The sequence below is a fragment of the Anas platyrhynchos genome, chromosome 6, assembly GCF_047663525.1.
Source record: "Anas platyrhynchos isolate ZD024472 breed Pekin duck chromosome 6, IASCAAS_PekinDuck_T2T, whole genome shotgun sequence".
Classification (NCBI taxonomy): domain Eukaryota; kingdom Metazoa; phylum Chordata; class Aves; order Anseriformes; family Anatidae; genus Anas; species Anas platyrhynchos.
In genome coordinates this window covers 8389845-8412049 of record NC_092592.1, presented here as the reverse complement: position 1 = coordinate 8412049, position 22205 = coordinate 8389845, and the positions used below count along the sequence as shown (strand labels likewise).

Below are 22205 nucleotides of genomic sequence, written 5' to 3'. Positions count from 1 at the left end.
ACTCCTCTATTTTGCAATTTTGTACAGGTTGCACTTCATGTTAATAAAGTTCATCCAACTTCCTGCTTTTTAATTAACTATTGAAGACCTCTTTCTAATTGTAAACACTATGGTAACAGCAGGGGCTTTAGATCTTAAGGTGTAATGTTTAGAAAGAAGTGAAGCTGCATTTTTGCTATCACTGCACTATCACAAGATAAAAACAAGAAAGAGGACATAAGCTAACAGGAAAACAGGAAAAAAGACAGAACCTAAGTTTTTTTTTTTGTTTGTTTGTTTTTTGCAACTGTTGAGGAAGATTGACTGAAATCTAAGAAAAATTTCACTATGACAGCAAAAATGCATTCCTTTAGCTCTTGTTTTTGTTTGGGTCATAAAACCACTCGTATCCGCAAGAACTGCTTTCTCCAAATGCTTTATAATAACATCCTACCTTTCTCTTCTTTCCAGGAATTAAAAGAATTTTTAGATGGCACAGGTTTGCATTAAAAGGAATTTGTTTTAAGATTACGATGCCTTACTGATTTACATTGTGTTTGAAGAAGCTTAACACATTCTTACATTCCTAGAAAAGGATTAAGATACTGAAAACAAACTTCTATCCTACACAAACTCAGATTTTTAGAGAAATTTCTTGCACACTCCAAATTTGGAGTGTGCTCTTCTCAATTTCATCTGGCAGGACAGCCATGCACCGTTTCCCTGGATCTCCTCTGAAAGTTCATACATCACACTGGCACAAAAGTGTAATAGAAAAACGAACTATGACTCATCGCTTCTTCTCCCTTTTGACAGAAGTAACTGATTTGTGCCAATTCTTCACTTAAAAAATTACTCCCATTTGGCTAGTCAAGTCAGCCTGAATGATCTTTAGTCCAATCACAGAACTTGTTCAGCAGTCTCAGAAGTCTGTATCTATCTAAGACAGATCAGTTTAATTTCTAAAAAGAGTTGAATTGCCAGTAACTTCTTTATACATCACAGTATTTTCTGTTTACAATCTGGATATGACAATTCCATTGTCAGTTTTCTACTGCAGATGGACCTGCAGGTGTCCATGTTTACCACTACGAGTTTAGCAGTGTACACTGACTGCAGAGGTAGGTTACAAAAACCCTTAGTTGAGGCAAACATGCAAGTAATTCCACTCACTATCATTCCACTAGGTAACCATCAAGTAAAAAATTTCTAGCAAAGTAACAGCAAAATGGGCATCAGACAAAACCATTTCAAAGTCTAACAACTCAATACCAGACCTCTGGATTGCCTTTCGCTTAAAATAATCAACTTAGCCTAAAGTTTGGGTTAGATTGCAGAAGTCAAAATGCACTTTAGACAAATTGTCTTTTAAGGAAGTACTTGAAAAGGCAGACAACAGACATTACACCCAGTATACAACAGGAGAGAATGTCATTCACATGCAGTGCATCAAGAAGAACGTTTCATCACAGATGAAGGATGAAGAACAAGATAAACTAAAATTAAAAGAGACTTGTGTTTATGAAAATTAGAAACCTCAAATTTGGCAATAGAGGAGCTAATATAAAAGGATTTTTAAAAAATGTGGCTAGCGTAGCTGTATTCCAAATACGACAGTCCAAAATTCTGAGATGGAAAGCGTGAGAGGCTGGAGAAAGAAGGTTCATGAGACAAAATTATCATAGTTTTGGGGAAAGGACGCACACAGAGGACAGAAAAGCAGCACAAGGGTCTGTAATGCAAGCTCTTGAAGAAAACGAGGAAAAACAGATCCTAATGATTTTAATATATATAAAAACACATTTGATGCTTTTCTTACCTATGACCATTGTAGAAGTGAAGTTAACTCTTGGACTATAAGATCTAATTCCTCTTTTACTGGTTTTCTAATACTTAATAATGTTAAAATACTTAATTACAGTGTTTTCCAGTGATTGTAATTCCACATTATAATCAAGAAAGGAAAACGTACATATAAAAAGGAAATACTGACATTTCTTTTTTTTTTTTTTCCATCTGTATCTGAAGTTTATTCACATAATTTGGAATAAAGAATTAACTTTAGAAAATGAAAATCCAAACTACACTTTCACCCTAACTACATCAAGAAATATGAATACTCACTGAATATTCAATTTGAGACACCAGAGTTGAGGATAAAACTTAAAATTTACAAGTATAAACAAAATTACGAGCATACCATAACTAGTTTCCTGGAAATTCATGCACTGGTTGAAGTAACATGTTTTGGTTCCATTATAGGAGTATAAAAACCTCACACTGTCATGATAAACGGATGACAGTATTTTTTTAAACTTAATGTCAGTGATCATAAAGATTAATACTCACATTTTTCCTTATTTTAATTAACTATCCAAAACTGATAGGCTGACACTGATTCTCTGTTCTTGGTAGGTATAGCGTAAAAGATCTATGAACAAATGATCTCATCATTTATCATGTTTTATAATCACAATGACATTTTTTACACATCTCGTTAGCTCTTGCTTTCCTTTAAAAAGAAAAGACCTTCATTTAAATTGGCTATTTGCAGTCAGACCTCTTCCTCAAATATAAAGACCTAATTTCACCTGTCTTCTGTAGCATTATTTTCCTTTAAACCAAATATCACATCCAAATAAAATAATAAAACAGAACTGAAACAAAAGGAAAAAACAAAACAAAACATGAGGATAGGTGAATCAGAAAAGGAAACTAATTAGTACTTAAAACAGATGGCAGTTATTAGCATTCCCCCCCCTCCCATTTTCATATGGTCACAGTTCCCTTCAGGTTTTCTTATCTGCCACAGAATACTTCCTTTTCCCCCTGTGCTACACCAGAAAAGGACACGCATGTACTACATTAGGAGACAGTTTCTCTGTACATATGCTTTGTTTCAGCAACCCCATAGCTGGTTTGTGAAGAGTAACAAGGTATTTTTGCAGGGACCATTTGCAATTCCTACCAATCCTCTCAAATATATTTTTCCATATTCAGCTTATTTTTAAGACAGAAAAATAACAACCTGGAATAAAGAAACATAGGGACTAACCCAGTTGCTTCTGAGTTCTGCTGAAAGATTTTGCAGTGTCTTTAAAGAGAGTTATATTGTACCTTAGAAGCGTCCACAACAGAAACACACCTATAAGTATTCAATTTACCTTCCGAATCATCAGTAACCCACAAAAAACGTATCATCATTTTATACAATGAGTTGCAATCCAAGCCTCGGGTGACACTGTGTGAAAAGGAGGTACATAAACTAAACGACAAAATAGAAACTCCCAATTCTTACGAAGTTTGGAAAGTACTTTGTGCATTCAGTATAAAAATCTGACCTATCAAGCAACCAGAGATACAATATAAAATAAACTCTTAAGTAGACAATTCTGTTAATGATGTAGAATCCTCATTTACCAAAATTACTAGAGGTGTGTTCACAATATTTAGAAAAAAAAGTGTATGATATTTTTGGACGTAGACTACCCACTTCCATTGCCATCCTGGAAGATGCAGTTACACCTGCAAATTCAGCCATTAAAACCAACTGCCTATATCTGATACAGTATATCAGCACACTATTAATTTTGAACTAATATTTAAAAAACATTTTCCCCCCCGTACATCCATGTGGGCATTTAACTTAGAAAATAATTCTTCTGTAGAAAAAACACGTCCATCATAAATCTATTCTTGTATTCATTCCTCTTACATGAAACAAAACATTCAACCTTCGTTATCTTTCCTAATGACCAAGTAATTTCCCAAAGAGTTAGGTAACATCCTTTACTTTACTTTCATTTAACTTTTCTATTTAGATAGAGCAACATGTTTTACTCTCAGAGCACAGTATCAGTGCTAATACACTTATGATTGTACCGAGTAGCTTGCATCATTCCTTCTAATTAGTCTTAATAATTAGCTCTATGTACATGAGCTGAAAAGAAGTCTTCCCAAAGGAAATAAATTATACTACCATAAGGAAGCATCTGCTCAGCAGATCATGTAAGAAAAAACATGACACTTGAAGATGGACATGAAATACGGTGTGCAGAAATGCCCTACCGAAGCTTACAGAAAACATTTTACATGTCCTATCTAGAATAACTCTATGAATGTTTAGTTCTTAGGACCTCTTAATATGCAGGCCGACTCATCACTGCTACTTAAGTTACAGTTTCTGCTTTTATTCACTGTCAAACACTAAATCATTCAATTGTACTCAAGTAATAGAGAACAGACCAAAAATTGATGAGTTAACCCTGAAATGAGTAGCTGCCCAATGAGAGATTTTTTTCCCATGCATTAATGTAGTTTCTAATTTTATTCTTAAGGCCAATGAATTTTTTCAAAATATCTGAAATATGCTATTTAAATGAATCCCAGTTTTGTCGTCAAACGTTTAGTTCAATGAATTTTAAAGAGAAAATAATTTTAAAGAAAGAATTCTAAACTCAGGGTATTTCATAGTAGGGTAAAGAGATTTGCATAATTAATACATCAGCAATTTAGAGAATTGACCTGTTTCTTTGCTTTACTAATGGCTCTAGCATTACTTGCAAAAATTTCAGATTTGCAACCTCCTGGACCCTACACGAAACAAGATCGTTTATAATTGGCTTCTACTAAAGGCTAAATTACAGTTGAAAACAATCTCAGGTTATGTTTTTCTGTACTGAGATGCATGTAAGGACAGTAGCTCCACAAATAATCCATTCACACAATTTTGCAGTAAATTCTTCTACATTCGGATCTGAATCACTTGGTTAGGTATTCAAATGGACTAACGTAAAGCAAAGATAAGTCTGCTGCTCTGAGGCAAAACTAACAAACTGTTTATCCAGACCTGAGCAGTCATCTCTGCATACGGTTTTTGCACTGCAGTATTCACGTCCTACTCACAAGAGAAGTGCCACTCAGTTATGGGGACTTAGTCCAGCTGTTTCCAGCTACCCCAGTAAAGATGTCGTATTTGAAAATATACAAGTCATCTTTAGAGAAACAAATATCCTATGTTTTTGACAGGAGTACACCTTCATTTTTAATTAACAAATAACTTCAGAATGCACTCAGCTCTGAATTCACTTACCATGGTTTCAAACTACTGACACCTACAGAACTCTTGTTCTGCACTGCTACATAAAGCACATAATACTAGCAAAAGGAATTAAGCTCTAGGAAGTTGCCCAGAGAAGAATAGGCAAACAGTTGTCATACTAGCCATAAGGAAACAAAATGTATTGAACCACATGAATTGAAGATAACACAAACTTTTCATTCTTTTCCATGTTACACAACACACTAAGGCAAGTCAGAAGTGTGGAATTTTGGTCTTTCAAGTGCAGGAAGTAGAACAGCTGTTCTCCCATTTCAATGTTGAAGACAATCTTTGTTTCAAGAAATAGTTTACTAATATTAAAGGCTCCTTCAGTGAAGGAATTTATAGTTACATTCCTCTTGACAAATATGTATAGCTTTAAAGTTTCTGGAAATGCTACAGTGCATCTGTTCTGTTTATGAGGTGTTTTAAAATATATCAACTTAAAAAAGTAGCCCATATGATTTCTTATTTCCATGTCTATCACAAGAATTACTGTAGAACCAGATTGTATTTGCATTCCAAAATTTATATGCACATCTAGAACAACACTGGATGTTTGGAAATTTGGTACCTGCTCAGCTCGAGGAAAAGCTCAAGCATCTATCAATGTTATCCAGACCACATCAGATCACATCTATGTGATTTAGCATCCCATTCTTTTCTCCCTTGAATTCAAAATTCATTAATGAAGTTATCAAGTGTCCCTAGAAAATTTCTGTTGGTGGTATTCTGGTAAATTACAACAGCTTTTATATGTCTTTGGATTTACTAAACATTGAACTGCACTGTTTTGAATAATGATACATAGGGGGGGACAACAGCCAGAGAAATCTCCTCCTCTGTGTTTATGCACACTGTTACATGCTTCCTTCCTACAGAAGACTTCTCACAGATGCACAGAGCATTTTAAAAGTTCGAGGCAGATCAACCTGTGAGACTGGATAAATGTAACCCTTAAACCCTTACAATATAGCAGTTCTGCTTCATACCCCTACAGTTTGTTCAGATCACCTCTACCGAGTTCTATGCTGTGGAGACTAAAAATACCTACCATGCTGGAACAATTTATACATACAGTTTCACAAAACCTTACAAGATCTAATCTTCTATTTGTTGCCTGTTGGAAACTTTACATAGGAGAGTTACTTTTCAAAGTACATAAAAGAACAATCAGATTCTGAAAATTAATGTACCTGATACAGCCAGAAAATCATCAATACTTGTTATATCATCCACAGCTTCAGTAAGAACATGGATGTGATTCTCCCATGTACTCCTATACATCTCCATGTTGTTTTTCACAACTTGACTTTTTGGTCTGGCAGAAAGAGCTAAAGCAGCATTAATAACCTGTAGCAAAACATACAAACAAACAAAACAACAACTAAATATTGTCTTCTGAAACAATTTTTTATTCATAACTTACTGCTGCAGAGGAGCAGTAAGATTTTCTAAACAGAAGAATTGTTTAGCTTTTCTGTTCACAACAGGAATATCAGCCAGATGTTGCTTAAGCCTTTTTATCTTCATGAAGTGAGAAGAAGCGTGATTCTAAGTGAACTGAGTAACAAGAATTTCAATGTTTTATTTTTAGTTAGACAATTCATGCTATTCCAGTTTGCAATATACAAGTACAATGAAGTTTTTACTTACGTAAGGGACATACTTATAGGTGCCACATATAATTACTTCAGTTTCAAACTTATAATTCTTAACAGCAAATATTATGGAATCTATTATGGCATTATCTTCACTGAAAGAGGTATCAGCCTTTACCATGTAAAAGCAGCTGATTTTGCAAGGACAACAGCTGCCTAATCGATGTCAAGGACATAACACATCCAAAATGTTTATAAACACAGCAGACTGGTGTTTCTGTATCAGTTAGGCCTAGAAATAGTAACTATGCTCACATGCAGAGGACAGACTCCATCTCTCCTAACAGAGACTAATATAATATAGAAATATTAGATCATTAAGTGATTAATTCTTTAGGTATCACTTCAATATGTTAATTAGCTAGAGGGCTTTTTCTAACATGGCTTTTTATTGATGTTACATCCATAAACATTACATACATCAAACTATAGTGTTTCCTTAGCAAATGGAGAGTTTAAACCACCATATAAAGCAAAAAAATATGAAGAATCAAAAAGAGATACCACACTAATCCCCAGTGCCAATACTATATATTCAAGAAACAGCTTTAGTATTATGCCACTGTAATAGAGTCACTACAGAAGAATAAGAACTAGGAAATTCCTCATCTTAAATACAACTGATGCTTCTTTATGCTATCATCAATCTTCTTGACCCTGCTCTGGATCATAAACTAAATAAACATTTTATTGGAGTGGTATTTTTACGTATCACATGAACTTGACCAACCTGGTGAAATTTAAGTAATTACAAGCTTACTAATAAAATTCATGTTGTCATAATGAAGAAACAGAGAGAGACAGGCTTTCACAATAAAACTGCTGGGATTAAGTCTTTTACTAAAAATTCTGGAAAGGAAGAATAGACTTCTTGTTACTTTAAAAGGTAGCTGGAAAAGGAGAAAGGCATGTAATTACAATGAAGAAGAGATTTCTTCAGCAAATGCATATGTGATCAAAAATACAAGGCCAAACAAGCATCCTACTCTCCAGCAGGAAAATAAAATTCACTATAGGAAAATTGTAAATTTAGAATTGGAACCAATTGGGCAGGCAGCAGAGAAAAAAGTATCTGCATCTACACTTCATCAGTCAATATAAGCAAGTCCACCAAGACAACTAGTCACAAAAAATAAAATACTGTCAGAGAAATCATCAGTTGGAAAAGTATAAACAGAAGCAATTGTTGAAAAATCACGATGCAAGTGTTTTGCTCCACATTTCAAGTACTGATTTTTTAAGGGCAAAACACTACCCATTTAGGTTCACTGTATTTCTAGAAGGAAGTCTCTCCCATTCAAGACAACACCAATATCATCATCGTAGATCTAAATAAATAAATAAATAAATAAATAATAAAATTAAAAAATAGTCTAGTAAAAGAGAGAGACTGAAGACAAAGAGCCAGTGTAAAAATTAAAGGAATAGACTACTCCACGTGCATCATGAATAGACTACTCCACGTGCATCATGAAAATCAAATTGCAGGAAGGGTAAAAAATAAAATAAAATTAAAATAAAATAAAATAAAATAAAATTAAAATAAATTAAAATAAATTAAAATTAAAATAAATTAAAAATAAAATAAAATAAAATAAAATAAAATAAAATAAAATAAAATAAAATAAAATAGCGACAAAACACATACAAAAACTCACCACCACAGCAAAACCCAAACCAACCATACAGTAATTCCATTTTTACCTGGCAAAAAGCTCTCCATTTATCTTCAATTCTCTAACACATAAAAACCATTATTTGTTTTGGACTAAAGTATCAAGTACGCTAATTGCTGAACTAAGGAAGACTAATATTAATGTAATCTGTTGCATAAAATAGCACCAACATACAACATTCTATCAACATACTGAAATTATTTACTATTTGTTTTCATAAAGCCGTAACATAATATCATAAAGATGTTATTTGATTATAAATAGTAAAAAAATATATTTAAACACTGTTTCATTTAAACATTGTTTAATTGTCTTCTAAACGCAATGACGATCCCCTCCACTTAGAATTACTACCAATTAGTGGTGAAGTACACAGAAGAATCTTCTTAATTTGATAAAAAGGTATGCAAATTTATGCTCAAAACTACGAAGGAAATAAAGCTGTATTTGTCATCCTCTCCATTTTGCAGACTGATACCTATATTACTTAGACTTTTAGCATCTTTGACAATGAATTTTGCCTTCATATAAACACCAAAACACCGTGTAGGTAGCTTAAAGAACATGCTACGTTGTTACCCATGGATTAAAAATTTTAGGAAAGAACCAAAGTGTCAAGTTAATTCTGATTAAATGCAGAAAGTATATGCTATAAGAGAAAATTGTTCAACAGTTGAGCAATTAGCATCTGAAATTCCTGGGTCTCATCAGTCTTCTTTCTAAAGCTGCAAACCCTGTTTCAAAAATCTGATAAAAAACAACACACACTAAAATACGTACCTCAGACATTATGGAATACTCCTAAAAAGAATCAAAAGCACCTCAAAATCCACAATTACCAGCTATAGTTTCAGTTGTTTACCTATGAAACAACGGAAGAAAAAATACAGCTCACAAGTCATACCATACACATTAAGTCTAAAAGCTCATTAAAAAAGTCTAATTTCATACAATCTCCTTAAAACAAAGCCACTGCCTTTTAAAATTATAGATATGACAAGCAGCTGACAAAGCACTTCTCTAGCCAGGTCCAACTAAGGACTTAGAACTAACTACTCTTTCTCCAACAATAACATGGATTATGCTAAATATATAATTCTTCCCCTACTTTTCAGACATCTCTTCAATAAAGCCCCTTCACCACATATTATACAACCATATTTTATCCATATTCCAGATCTGCAAAACCTGCAGCAACAGCATTTAACAACTGTGTCATCTGGCAGCAGATTTGCCTTGATGACATGATTCCTTGCTGGATGACATGATTCCACCCCTAAAAGTAGGCACATCATTTATGTCTCATGTGAAAAATACAATCCAATTCCCCATTGAACTATATTATTTTCATGTAATTGTCTGGAAATACATTGTGTTAAAATATTGAATGTGTAGAAGGTAACGTGTATTTAAGTTTGTAAATGAATTTCTCTACTCCAATAAAATGCAGTGAAGAAACATAGTAAATTCCAGGGAAATGAGAAGCTCTCCCAAAATGAAGGCAGAGCTCAGTTTGGAGCACTGCTAAAATCATTCATCATTTTATTTCTAACGTTTGAAAAATAACAATAGCACAGCAATGCTGACACAGTTGAAAAGGTTGATCATTTATACCTCATCAGAATGCATACATTTCAAGTGAGTCACCGGGGACCTTGAAAGGCCTATTCAAAGACACCAGCAAAGGTGCCTATCTCCTAGGCATAGGCAACCTACCATAATAACACCTCTCCGCTCACATTCCCACATGCACTATTCATTTACAGCATCACTTCTTTGGAAATGTAAGGTGTCTCCCTGCAGACATTTATTTATGCTTTGATAGCCAATTGCTTCTGGCTTCTGACGTACATGTAAGTCAACAAACTACTCTGCTCAAACAGCTGAAGGCTTCAGTCTCCATTAACATACGTTGCTTCTACTGAAAGCTCTGCAAGCACAGACTTTTTTATTTTTTCAAATAGCTAAAGCTGAGAATTTAAGAGGTTATTAGGGTTCATTTTTATAAAGATAAGTGTTCATCATTTTCCTCTGTTATATTACTACCTTTGGCAGTAAAAATGCACTTTGAGTAAATGCTTCAAAGTAGGCAGTAGCACATTATGCTAAAGTTAGCCTCAACTGACAGAGTTTGACCAGAACTTCAAATCACTTCCTTTATTAAAATAAATGCTTAAAATGCAAAAGATGCAACCATACCAAGTTTTTTAACTGCTTCAGCTCACCTTATGTTATGTTGTTACCACACCTCTCAGCACCTGTGCTGATGGAGTCTGCTACTTACGGTTTCTGTTCAATTAAAGGTGCTTCAGCAACACAATAAAAAGGAAATTATTTGCTACAATGACCTTATTTCTAATCTGTAAGGAACTGTAGACTGTGGCTATCACAAGTGACTTAGTAATAAAAAATCCTACATATACACAAAGGAATAGACAAACTTGAGTAGGAAAGGGCCAGCACTCTCCCTTTATTTTATATCCTCTATCAGTAGACAGAGCTTTCAGTTCCTAATGGCTCTTCTCCTCAGAGCAGAACAGAGGCCTAAGGCCTTCTTCTCAATGCCTGATTTTAATTCCCAGACATGAAAATCAGGAAGGAAAATGAGGGGGAAAACACAGTGACTCAAGACTGCTACTCAGAGCCTGTTTTTAAAACATGTAATACTTGAGGAATACCATTTCTGTGACAGTAGACATCACATCCTGCAGCTCCTCATATAATCTCCTGTAGAACAAAAGCAACCCTAACAAGCTTCAGCTCAATGCCCAAGCCACTTCAGTTGAGAAACTACGTTGCCTGTAACATTCTTTCTGTATGAAAGACAGAAACAGAAAGTTCAGTAAAATAACAACTTACTTTCATACTTTTTTAAAAAGGAATTTTTAACGGTTTAACCATTTTAGGAATTGCTAATAGTAAGAATTAGTAGAAAACTCAGTTTCCTTTGTCTTTCAGTCAAGACTCATTGTTTGCTGTTTCAAAGGTACAAGCCATTAAAAAGTATTTACCCTCAGGAAATTCATCCTACTCTAAGCAGTGTTTTCCCTAGCCAGAACACAACATGTCATGAGAAAAAGAAGAAGCTGAGTAAAAATTCAGAAAAAGAATATATTAAAATCAAGCATCATTCTTAATATACATGTATATGGTGCCTATAACTATTCTAAAATTATACACAGAAAACACACAACGTAAAAACAGGATAGTGTCAGCAAACAAATAAATGGAGTATGAAAAAGCAGAGAAAGAAGAGCAGAACAAAAGAACAAAGCCAACATGCACAGTATATTTCAGGTTTTCATCTGCCATCTAGAAAGGGAATATATAGTTCAAATTGCACTTGCGTCCTAGAAAAGGCCAGAAAAAAACTTTGCAAAAGTCATGTAATATATCCATATGTATTCATACATTTGCAATGGGAACGTTACCTTTGCCATTTTGGCCAGCCTATTAATAGGAAACCTATCTGTCATAAATTTGTTACAGGAAGGGCTGGGATAACAAGGACTAGTAACTATACTGGTACCATGTATAAACTGTAGTATAAAAATGAGATAGGACAATTTTCAAATAGCTGCTCGGTGTGAGAAATAAAACAAAAATCTCTGTCACCACGAACAGGACAGGAAGCAATGGACATGAGGGAGAAGTTTTATTGTTTAAATACAACACCTAACCGAAAGGACAGTTTTATGCACAAACCCAAACCGTCTGGGTAGACTGCAAACTCTCCATCACCCAGTGTTTTTAAGATGAGGGTAGCTAAACCTCATCAGGAATACTTTAACCCTCTAGTCCATGGAAGAGTTGATCTTGTACTGGTCGAAGAAAGAGAATGTAGACTATGCTATCTTTACATGTTCCTTAAAGGCTTATTTTCCTTAAGCTTAGTGAAATATTTCCAGTTCCGAGGAACAATTTTCAGTTTCTGATAGACCTCAAAGTCATCATTTTGGCCATTCCCAAGAACAAAGTGAAGAGAAAACAAGTTTGAACCTCGTAAAGAATACCATGCCAAAGAACAGCCAACATCTGACAGCTCTTCCTGAAAAAACATTGGCATTCAGAGAGACCTATTGAAACTATAACCTCTTTTCTGCTGTCTGCAGGTAACCTGTCAAAACAGTCCAAGTTATTAGTCTCTACCTTCCACATACTGAGTACAAACAGATTTTAGAAACTAAATTCCCTAAAGATCCTGTTAAATGACACTTGTCCTTCACAAGCAGCTCTTACCATTACAGCAGAAAGGGACCAGCTCTTTCTGTGAAAAAAAAATGGGACTGATGACCTGTGGGATGTATCACCACATCTGATAGGAATATCTTCAAGAGAAGAACCAGGGGGACAGTAGGATAAGAAGCAAAGAGGTCACATTGAGGTTAGATAAGGCCATAAAAAAGAATGATATCAACACCCAAAGCAGATCTGGAGCAGTATAAAATAGAAAAGATCACCACAGGGTTCAAAGCAAACTAGTAAAATAAGGAAGGAGGTGTACCTCTGGGACAAGGGACAGGCTTAGCTTTTAGCCAATAAGTACTCCAAGTACTAGCTGCACAATCTTGAAAATGAATAGAAGAATTCAGACATTAAGTGAGCACTTGAAAATTAACGGATACTTAAGATTTTGTACTCAGTGCCACTTCTGCAATAAATATTAAATCCTCCATACAGGGTTTTCTGACTCTAGCAAACTCTTCAGGTAGAACTGACACACACTTTTCTCGTGAAGAAACAAACCAAATGATACCAAACATTTCTAATTTTTGCCAAAGGAAAGCAAACTTCCTTCTGCTCTTATGCAGTAAGCTCAAACAAGGTTTTAGTTCTCCACAGCTTCTCCAATAAAAATAAATAAATAAATATATTAAAAAAAAAAAAAACCTCAGATCATCTCGGTAGACAATTTAATTAAAAAACACTTGAAACCTAATACCTAATATCACTTAATCACTGCATCTTCACAGCCTAGTCTTCTAGTCCAAAAACTCTTAGTGGCTTCCTCAACTGTACAAATTGCTCCACGATCTTCACCATCCCTGTGAAAGTTATCTTTTCAGCATCACAAAAACTTAGTCAAGAGCTCATTTCTCTCCTTATAGGCAAGCTCTTTGCTCCCTTCTCTAGTTTCTCACTCCAGGCTTATATCACAGATCCCTGCCTTTAGTACCTCAGCTGCCTGCTGTCCCAGCCTGCAGATGCTTTCAGGGAGAATGCAATCCCAATTTGGCCTGTAATGTGTATGTCACAGCAATCCAAAGGTTGTCTTACTATCTCTTGTTCAGCCTCTCTTACAAAAACATGCAATACAAAATATATATACCATAACAAAATTAACCCTTCTGTATTTATCACATGCAGTCAACTTCATACCAGACTCATGAAAATAATACCTAACAAGCACTTGGAGAACTGTACTAAATAAAAAAAATAGCAAGAAAATTACTATTTCTCACTTCAAAAAAGGCTTTTAATAATATCTTGTGAATTGAATATAGTGCCACAAATTGAAAAATAAGAAAGGCTGAAAAAATGTTCTGCTAAATGTGTACAGCAGCAGAACGCAAGATATAAAATAAAGAGTGAATATGAAGGTAAAAAATAATACATACAGAATAGGAAGGAAAAAAGATATGACGTAAGATAATAAAGACTATCTAGAAGTTACTCATTACTGAGCACGCTGCATTCTCAAAACTGTTTAACTGAGTTTTCTAATTTAATATTTATAGAATCATAGAACAGCATGGATTGAAAAGAACTTTAAAGATCATCTAGTTTCAACCCCCCTGCTCCGGGCAGGGTTGCCAACCACTAGAGCAAGCTGCCCCAAGCCACATCCAGCCTGGATATATCCATAGATAGCCCTTATACAGAAAACATGAAAACCAGGACTTAGCATAGTTATCTTCTACCCATAACTACATTATCCATTTATGCAAATAAATAATCTTGAACTTATGAGAATTATATGTATTGCTAGGAAAAAAAAAAAAACAAACCAGACTTTAAAATAATGCCAGGTTTTTATAAACTGTTCTCATTCTTGACACACAAGTCTTTGTGGTGTCAGATTGCCAAGAACTGAAAGCAGCACACAAAGCATTTAAGGTTTCATTTACCCCTCAAGTGAGTTACATACCAAAATAAAATCAGAAAATAGCCTGTATTAAACTACAATGCTCACTGAAAGTTATGTTCAGAATAGAGACCTGCACTTGATACAAAGTAATGCTGTTTAACCCAGAGCTGACTCAATCTTCTGAAGATGTTTGGGTTTCTGGAGTTTGATTCTGATGCACAACTTTCTGGATATTTTAGTTCAGTGAATTAAAAAACAAGATTAACTATTGTCCAACATATTTTATTTATAATGTCTAATTAAAGTCCTTAAATTTAAGCATTTATTAAGTACCATTATTATTTTCCCCCCATTAAAATAGCTTTAGATTTGCTTTCTGCAACAGTTAAAGCTCACACCTACCTCCTTTCAAAACAATTGAGGAAAATAACTGCTTTTAACACTAGGAAAACATTAACTTCTGCCAGAATTTTAATATGCAATTAGACACACGTATTTTAGTGGTAACTCCAATGTATGTGATCAGAGGGAAATCCAACAAGTGTTAACATAAATAGATCTCATTCCCAGTCTAATCGAGGTGGCCAAGAATGCTGAAGAGAACCCATCATATTTTCTTGATATCCCATTTGTTCTTCACTTACTCACTTCAATATACGCAGGCACTGCTCCTAGAAAAGATTTCTCTGTAAAATGGAGTAGTCCCTTTTCCGGGCCTGTGCAAAATATGCTCTGGTGTCTTCTAGAAATGAATTTCTCTTTACTCTCCTCAAAACAAAAAAAAATAGAAGGGAGAAAAAGCAACAAAAAAAAAAAGTTACTGATTTCTATTAGAAGTCTACAGCAGCTAGACAGACTACATGAAAAGTACTCGTTTTTGTATCTTTACCCACTTCTTTACTCAGGTAACACAGCAAGAGCAGATCTGTCCTGCCTTTATTGCTCTGCTCTCAGAACTGACTGCTCGACCACACTGTGACAGCTGGACACCTACAGCTTTCAGAAAGATTCTAATTCAGGTGCTCTCCCCACTGCTTGTGTGGAACATGAGCAGGAATCCTTGGGGAGCTAGGCTTTGCAGCACACAGACTTCTGCACAATTGGCAAATATTAGTACTGCTTTCTTCTGTGCACCTCAACAACTGATCTACAACATGTGCTAGCAATACAGCATTGAGAACAATAGCTGTACAACTGTATTAGTGTCTGCTGCCCAAAGAGTCCCAGAAATGAGATACGAAGATGGAACAAAGCTCAAGCAAGTACTAGTACCCATTTAAACAGACTCTGCATTTGTTAAGCCAAAGCCACTGATAAATCTGGTCACGTGATGGATGCTTCATAGCTGCATTTAAGTAGTAATTTCATTGTTCTTTATTTGGATATCAGTATCAAAGGTAAAGTAACTTTCAGCGGTGTAGGACTTTTGTATATTACAACAGCTCCTCCAACACTCTCTTGAAGTTAACACATTTGTCTAAGTTGGGACTTTACTGTGTTCATTCCCTCTCATGCTTGATCTTGTCAGTTAGGAGCTCAGTATTTCACCTCAGTAATTCTTAGGTCACATTGACCCCGTTTCCATTCATCACAGTAACTAAATAATTTTGATTACAAAATGGGTCCATCAAGACTCAGATACTGCACAAGTAATTTCTAATTTTTTTCTGTTCAAGCTTGAAATGATAAGCTATCTGAAAGTCAAACCCTGTTTCTGGTTGGATACAATCAAACATTTTTCTTCCTATTTGTTTTTGTTTCAGTTGATTTACCAGGGGACTGACTGCCAAAAAAAAAGTGATGTGACTATATAAAAAGCTGTTTCAGTACCATAAAAACCGTAAAATTTTTATCCTGAAAAACATAAAAAAAACAGGTAAACTGCTTGGGAGAACAACTAAAACTCTTATAGAATGTAGTCAACTTTATTAAATAGGTGAATTGAGAAATCCAGATAGACTCCAGATATGTCTGGAAATAAAGCCCTGAAACTTTCACTAAAAGTAAAAATTACAGCACAGGCAGGCATCTTCAGTTAACAATACAGAGCTTGCTCTGACACTGAGATTGATGGACTCTAAAGCTACACAGAATCCTCACATCATCTAGTCCAACCACCTAATTAACACAAACCGCAGAGATTAACTAAGGTTTCCACCCAGTAAGTGCACAGTTCCAGGTTCAATCAGTTAACATTCTACAGGAAGGCAGCTATTCCTAAATTAACTATTTCAGGTTACTGCATCCTTTACAGTTTCCAAAGTAATTTGTGCTCAATATCCAGTTACAAGAAGACTTAATCCCACTTTGATTAAATGAAGCTTTCACAACATGTGACAATACCTATATTCCATAAGACAATTAAGACCAATACTTGTAATTTTATTTATTTATTTTAAACAGGTAAGGAAAATCCTCCCATAATCATGACAGAGCAGATTTTTTGTCTGGGAATCATCTAAAAGTAACAGATCACTGGACTAAGTGAGGCTGCTAAAACCTGGTGAAATCCAGGCATGTTATTAGCTTTCTTGATTCCATCTGGAACTGCCCCAAAGGCCCTGATTCACTTAATTAGGAGCAACTACCAAGAAATGCTCCATTGTATAAACCTGTGAATAGGCTCCAAATCTGTAGCCATCGGAGTCTTTGTAAGACAATTCCAATATGATTGAAAAAGGGGGCATTCATCATTCTGGTGTTGCGTTGTAGAGGTCGATCCACCTCAAACCTAACAGGCACAAGAACTCATCCAAACAGTGCAATGCAACGCTCTTCTTTAAGATCAGCCTCATGTTCTTTTCTGAATCATATTCTTTGCACTTTTTTACTTGATTTTAGAATAACCCAACTTGACAAGAATCTTTATCCATTTTGATGAAGAAATAATATAATGTATATTTAAAAAAAACAAACAACTTTGAAATACCCGAACAATACTAGTATTTTGATTTTCAGAATAAAATTTAATTAGAACTTCAAAAACCACAAAGAAGCCACAAAATACTGAGTATAAAAAAACAAATCAGAAACACGTATAATTTAGACAATGGGATAATTTCAATATGGTGTAAGAAACAGACAAGTGATCACACAAATAAAGGGAATTTTTTTAAATTCTCTTTTCCTGTAGAATGAAAATTAAAAATAAAAAAGCGCATGCTTCACCAGGACTCTCTTCTTTTTAGCTAAAGCTCAAAAGCTTTAGCCCATTTCTTAGGCTCCATGCAGTTCAGCCTTTCTACCTAACTCTAATTATCATTTATGGCATAAATCAAACATTATCTGAAATTACCTCAAGTAACAATTAAAAGAGAACACATCTGAAAGTCGTTGCTTCACCACTGCTTCTTGACCTAAACTGGGGTAGTCACTTGTTGCTGGCCAATTACAGAAAGCCTCTCTCTTTCTTATTTTAGCATCTTTAGGTTGTTCTAATGTCATTATCACCTACCATTACTTTGTCACGTGTCCCAGACATGGCACTTCTGTGCTCTAAATCCCACAGCTCAGGTAAACATTACCAGAAAATTGTTATTCCTCCTGCTCTACTGCTTAGGCCTATTGCCAGGAGTTGAACTAACAGTTTTCAAGTATCTCCTTGCACAAGTTAGCTGAGGACAGCATTTATTCTCATTACTTGTACTGCAGTACATACATATGTCCTCATCCAGCACAGGATAAAGCATATTCTCTAAAAGAGTACTCTCTTAAATACTCTCTAAACACTTCATTAAATCAAAGCCAGTCTCAATAAATTAAAGGAACAATAACACATTACCCAAGTGAAAGGAAGCTCGAGGATAGAGCAAGGTGATAACAATCATAAGACAATCCTACATACCTCCTAAAAACTAACTTCTAAACAGCTGATTACTATATAAAAACACAGATAACTTAAACTGAGATTTAAGGCATGCACAGGATAGAGAAGATCTTTCAGCAAGCTACCCCTGGGCATAATGAGTTACCATGAAAAAACCTGGACAAGTGTTCATTAGGGTAGCCTCAGAGTATGGGACAGTTACTCCTGTATTTTAGAAAGAAAAAAATGGAAGCTAACAGACATCTAATCCTACAACACAATGAGAACAAGCAATATTCAGAGAGATTGGCCAGTAAGTTGAGGTCAAGTCATCCAGCTAAAGGCAAGGCAAAAGACAACAGAACAACAGAAAGTGCATAGGATTGCAGTAACATTCCCAAAATATCCCATCGATTTAACTTAAAATAGGAGCAAGGGAAAAGGTCTGAAATGACAGGCATTACAGCAGAAGAAAAAAAAAAAAAAAAAAAAAACAATTCTCAGAAAAAAAATACCAGGATATTGCAAATACTGATAAAAAAATATTAGTCTTTAGTGAAATGAAGAGAAGGTCTTTATTGCTTGTGTGGATTTTTGTTGTTGTTGGTTGGTTGCTTGTTTGTTTGTTATTTTTTTTTGCAGTTGAGTAGGGGGAGCAAACCAAGCTTTACATTCATTTGCAGCTCCAGCATCTCATAGCTTCTGACAAAATTAAGTAAGTGGGCAGATCCATCAACTTGACAGAGTAAGAGCTGAGCCAAATTCAATCTAATACTTCTCAACTATGCTATAGAAATTTACCTCCAAGAAAAAAAAAAAGTCTAATTCTGCCCTAGTGTATGCTAGTACAGTGAAATGTAAAGAGCTGAAGTTAACTTACACCAAGATCACATGGTTTAGAACCCAGCCAAATGAGTAACACATAGCTTTGTTTGAGAATAAATGTTCTCAATTTTGCTTATCCTGAAGCTTAGTAATACCTTATATGTCCATATGTAATTTCAACCTAAGTGTAAGCATGGGTGGGAGGAGATACTGTATATAAGCCCCCTTCTAAATATATCTAAGTTTTCAGACATCAGTTTCATTTATTCCACTGTTGTCGACATCGGCAGACAGCCTTTCTATCGCCCATACATTTTTAAGCTATTGGTAATTCATACTATCCTGCCTATACAGAAAGTCGTTACAAAGATGAACACAAGTGTAATACATCTGATGTACTAACAAACTCAACTTGATAGCCATTATTCTACTGGCCTTAAAAATTACCCCAAGAACTAACTGTCCTTTCTGTATGTAATAGATTCTCCAATTACATGCAACATCTCAAAGGCAGCCACTATATTAAAAACAAGAACTTCAGAACTGTGTTTCTGAAAGTCTTTTCTATATAAAACCTCAATTCACACTTTACAAAAATTTTAGACTGCAGTCCCCATAAAAATGGCGTTCTGACAGTGAAATTACCTTCCTGGTTGTTTTGCGTGCCATCCCTCCTTTTCTTTTCCCCACGGGCCATGCTTTGCCACCTTTACCCCTGTTAAGCAGTAAACAAGACAAGACCATTTTACACGGACTAACACTTAGAACAGACTAGCATCAGGAGCACAAATTCAAAGCAAAGCAAAACTTTGCTTTTCAATCCTAACTATCATATGATTGACTACTTCATCCTCATCTTTAGAAGGATGACGTTTCATGGTTGGGGTGTTCATCTCTAAAGGTGTGGATAACTACACAGAAAAGTTAAGGACTATCTATACAACAGTATAAATGCATAAACATTTTCGCACCAAGGTCAATCAAGCACAGGAACAGTGGGCCCATAGAGTTTGTAAAGCCTCTGTTCTTCAAGATTTTTGAGATGTGACTGGACAAATTTTTGAGAAAGCCAGTTTGTATTCACTGGTGAACTTGCTTTGAGTAGAAGGCTGGGCTGAAGATATCCTTAAGGTCCCTTCCAATTTGAATGTTAAAAAGTAATTATATAGTATTCTACTTATGATGAAGATTGACTATTTCTGCAGCAAGAGCCACTCACTTCTCAGGGATACACTCTAGGAAAAGTAACAGAAGTATAAGGAGATTATACCCAACACATACTGCAGCAACATCATGAAAAAGTATTTCCCAAAACAAGTTTTACTAACAAAACTAAAAAAAGCTAGCAGTTTGCTAGCTTTTTCTTTCACCAGAACCTTGTGCAGAATTTTGTCAAGCTCTTCCTAGTATTTATTTCAACACAGTGAGGGAGAATGAATATCCAGACATCCACAACTCTGTAAGAATGTCTCAATATCTACCACTAACCCAAAACCTAAAGAAATACCTAAACACAAAAAATCACTACAATGATTTAAAAACAAAACCAAAAAAAAGCTTAAGAATATGGAATTATTGATTTCACATCTGCCATAAAAAGCCATTAAAATAACAAAATTTGAAAAGTTCCTAAAACTTTAAAAGCTGAGTATCCTGTATATATAATATTTAATCACAAAATGTATTTCAGTCAACATTACATAAAATTGAGATCATGTTGATAATGCATTAAGAATTACTTATGTGTAATTATTAATAAAATCTACTCTATTTTTTGAGTGAATTTTAGAAGTGCTATCTACCTCCAATGAAACTAAAAGAAAATGGGAAGTTGGAGATCTTTTAAGCATTAGATCAAAAATTCACAGATCACTGACAAAGTGAGACTGTACTTCCACATGAAACTTCCCTCAGCTTCTGTAAACAGGGCAAGTCCCATTCACAGCATACTACTCTCTCACTGTATCCTGAAAAACTTAAATAGTCTCAATAGCATTATCAAGTACCAACACTTAGGAGGAGGTAGGTGCACAGATGGTATGACAGGATATCAACCATGAGATTTTTCATTATATTCGGAAAAGATTAAGACACCTGTTCTTTGAGGTATATATTAAAAAAAAAATCCAGTAAAAAATAACGATGTAATAAAAAAAAACATACAGCAATCTCCACAGTACTAAATGCATGAGTTCAAATATCTAGGATAAACAACATTTTAGAAGTTTCATTTTCAAGCTCTATTTTGGTTAAACTAACATTTAATTAACTGTTCCTTCCTCCTTTCAGATTATTTGAAGCAGAATTGAAGTAGAAGAAAGGATAGCATTGGAGGCATTTGTTTTGGTAGGGACAAAGTTGACTGAGTTGTAGAGGTTACATAAAGATTAACTTCTGATAGTATTAGTTACCTTTAATTAAGCTCTGAGAAAAGGTCACAGAACAAATTTTGTATGTATTAACGTACTGTTCAAATTTAGCAAAGGTCTTCTTGGTACTAGCTGTTCTGGGCAGATTTAATTTCTACATGGTTATTACAAGCTACTGGCCAGGAGGCTTGTGAATGAATTACTAACACACATATAAAGAATTCCCTCACGAACAAACAGAACTGTGGGGCGAGGGGGAAGTCACAATACTATGAACAATATTAATCCAATACTCCAGGGTAGAAATGAAATAGATTCCTGCGTATATCTATCTCCTGACATCTGAAAAGTGGTTGACAGTGATACGAAGAAGCATGTTTTCATTACACTAGGATAAATGTTCATGTACCTTTTAAAAACAATTTGTGTAACTTAACTCGTAAGCGTTAACTCCCAGCATCACCTAGTACTTCTGGGAGGTGTGGGGCGATCATGAGGAAGGAGGGGAAAAAAACACACACACACAAAACAAAAAAAAAAAAGAAAAACATCCTCTAAAGCTTCCCTAACCCCATACCCAACTATGTCAGGTTGATACAGGTCCCACATGCAGGTCCTGAATGCATATGTAAACCTTCCACAGCAAAGACAGTGAACGTTATCTTTAACACTTCAGGGATTGAACAGAGACCCTAACAAGA

General features: G+C 34.9%; 1 protein-coding gene across 27 annotated transcripts in view; it reads right to left on the bottom strand.

Annotated features, from left to right (window-relative positions):
- The window catches only part of CTNNA3 (catenin alpha 3), a 482801-nt gene that overhangs the window by 154778 nt on the left and 305818 nt on the right, over positions 1-22205 (bottom strand). For 22 of the 27 annotated variants that reach the window (XR_005266613.2, XM_072040368.1, XM_072040369.1 and 19 more), the window contains one exon: positions 6277-6433. The exons of 1 other annotated variant lie outside the window; for it this stretch is intronic. Coding sequence is in view for 24 of the 26 variants with exons in the window: in XM_072040368.1 (XP_071896469.1) it covers positions 6277-6433 (157 nt within the window). In the remaining 2 variants the exon portion in view is untranslated. 4 more of the 27 variants (XM_021267034.4, XM_021267041.4, XR_001186059.5 and 1 more) reach the window with 4 other exon arrangements.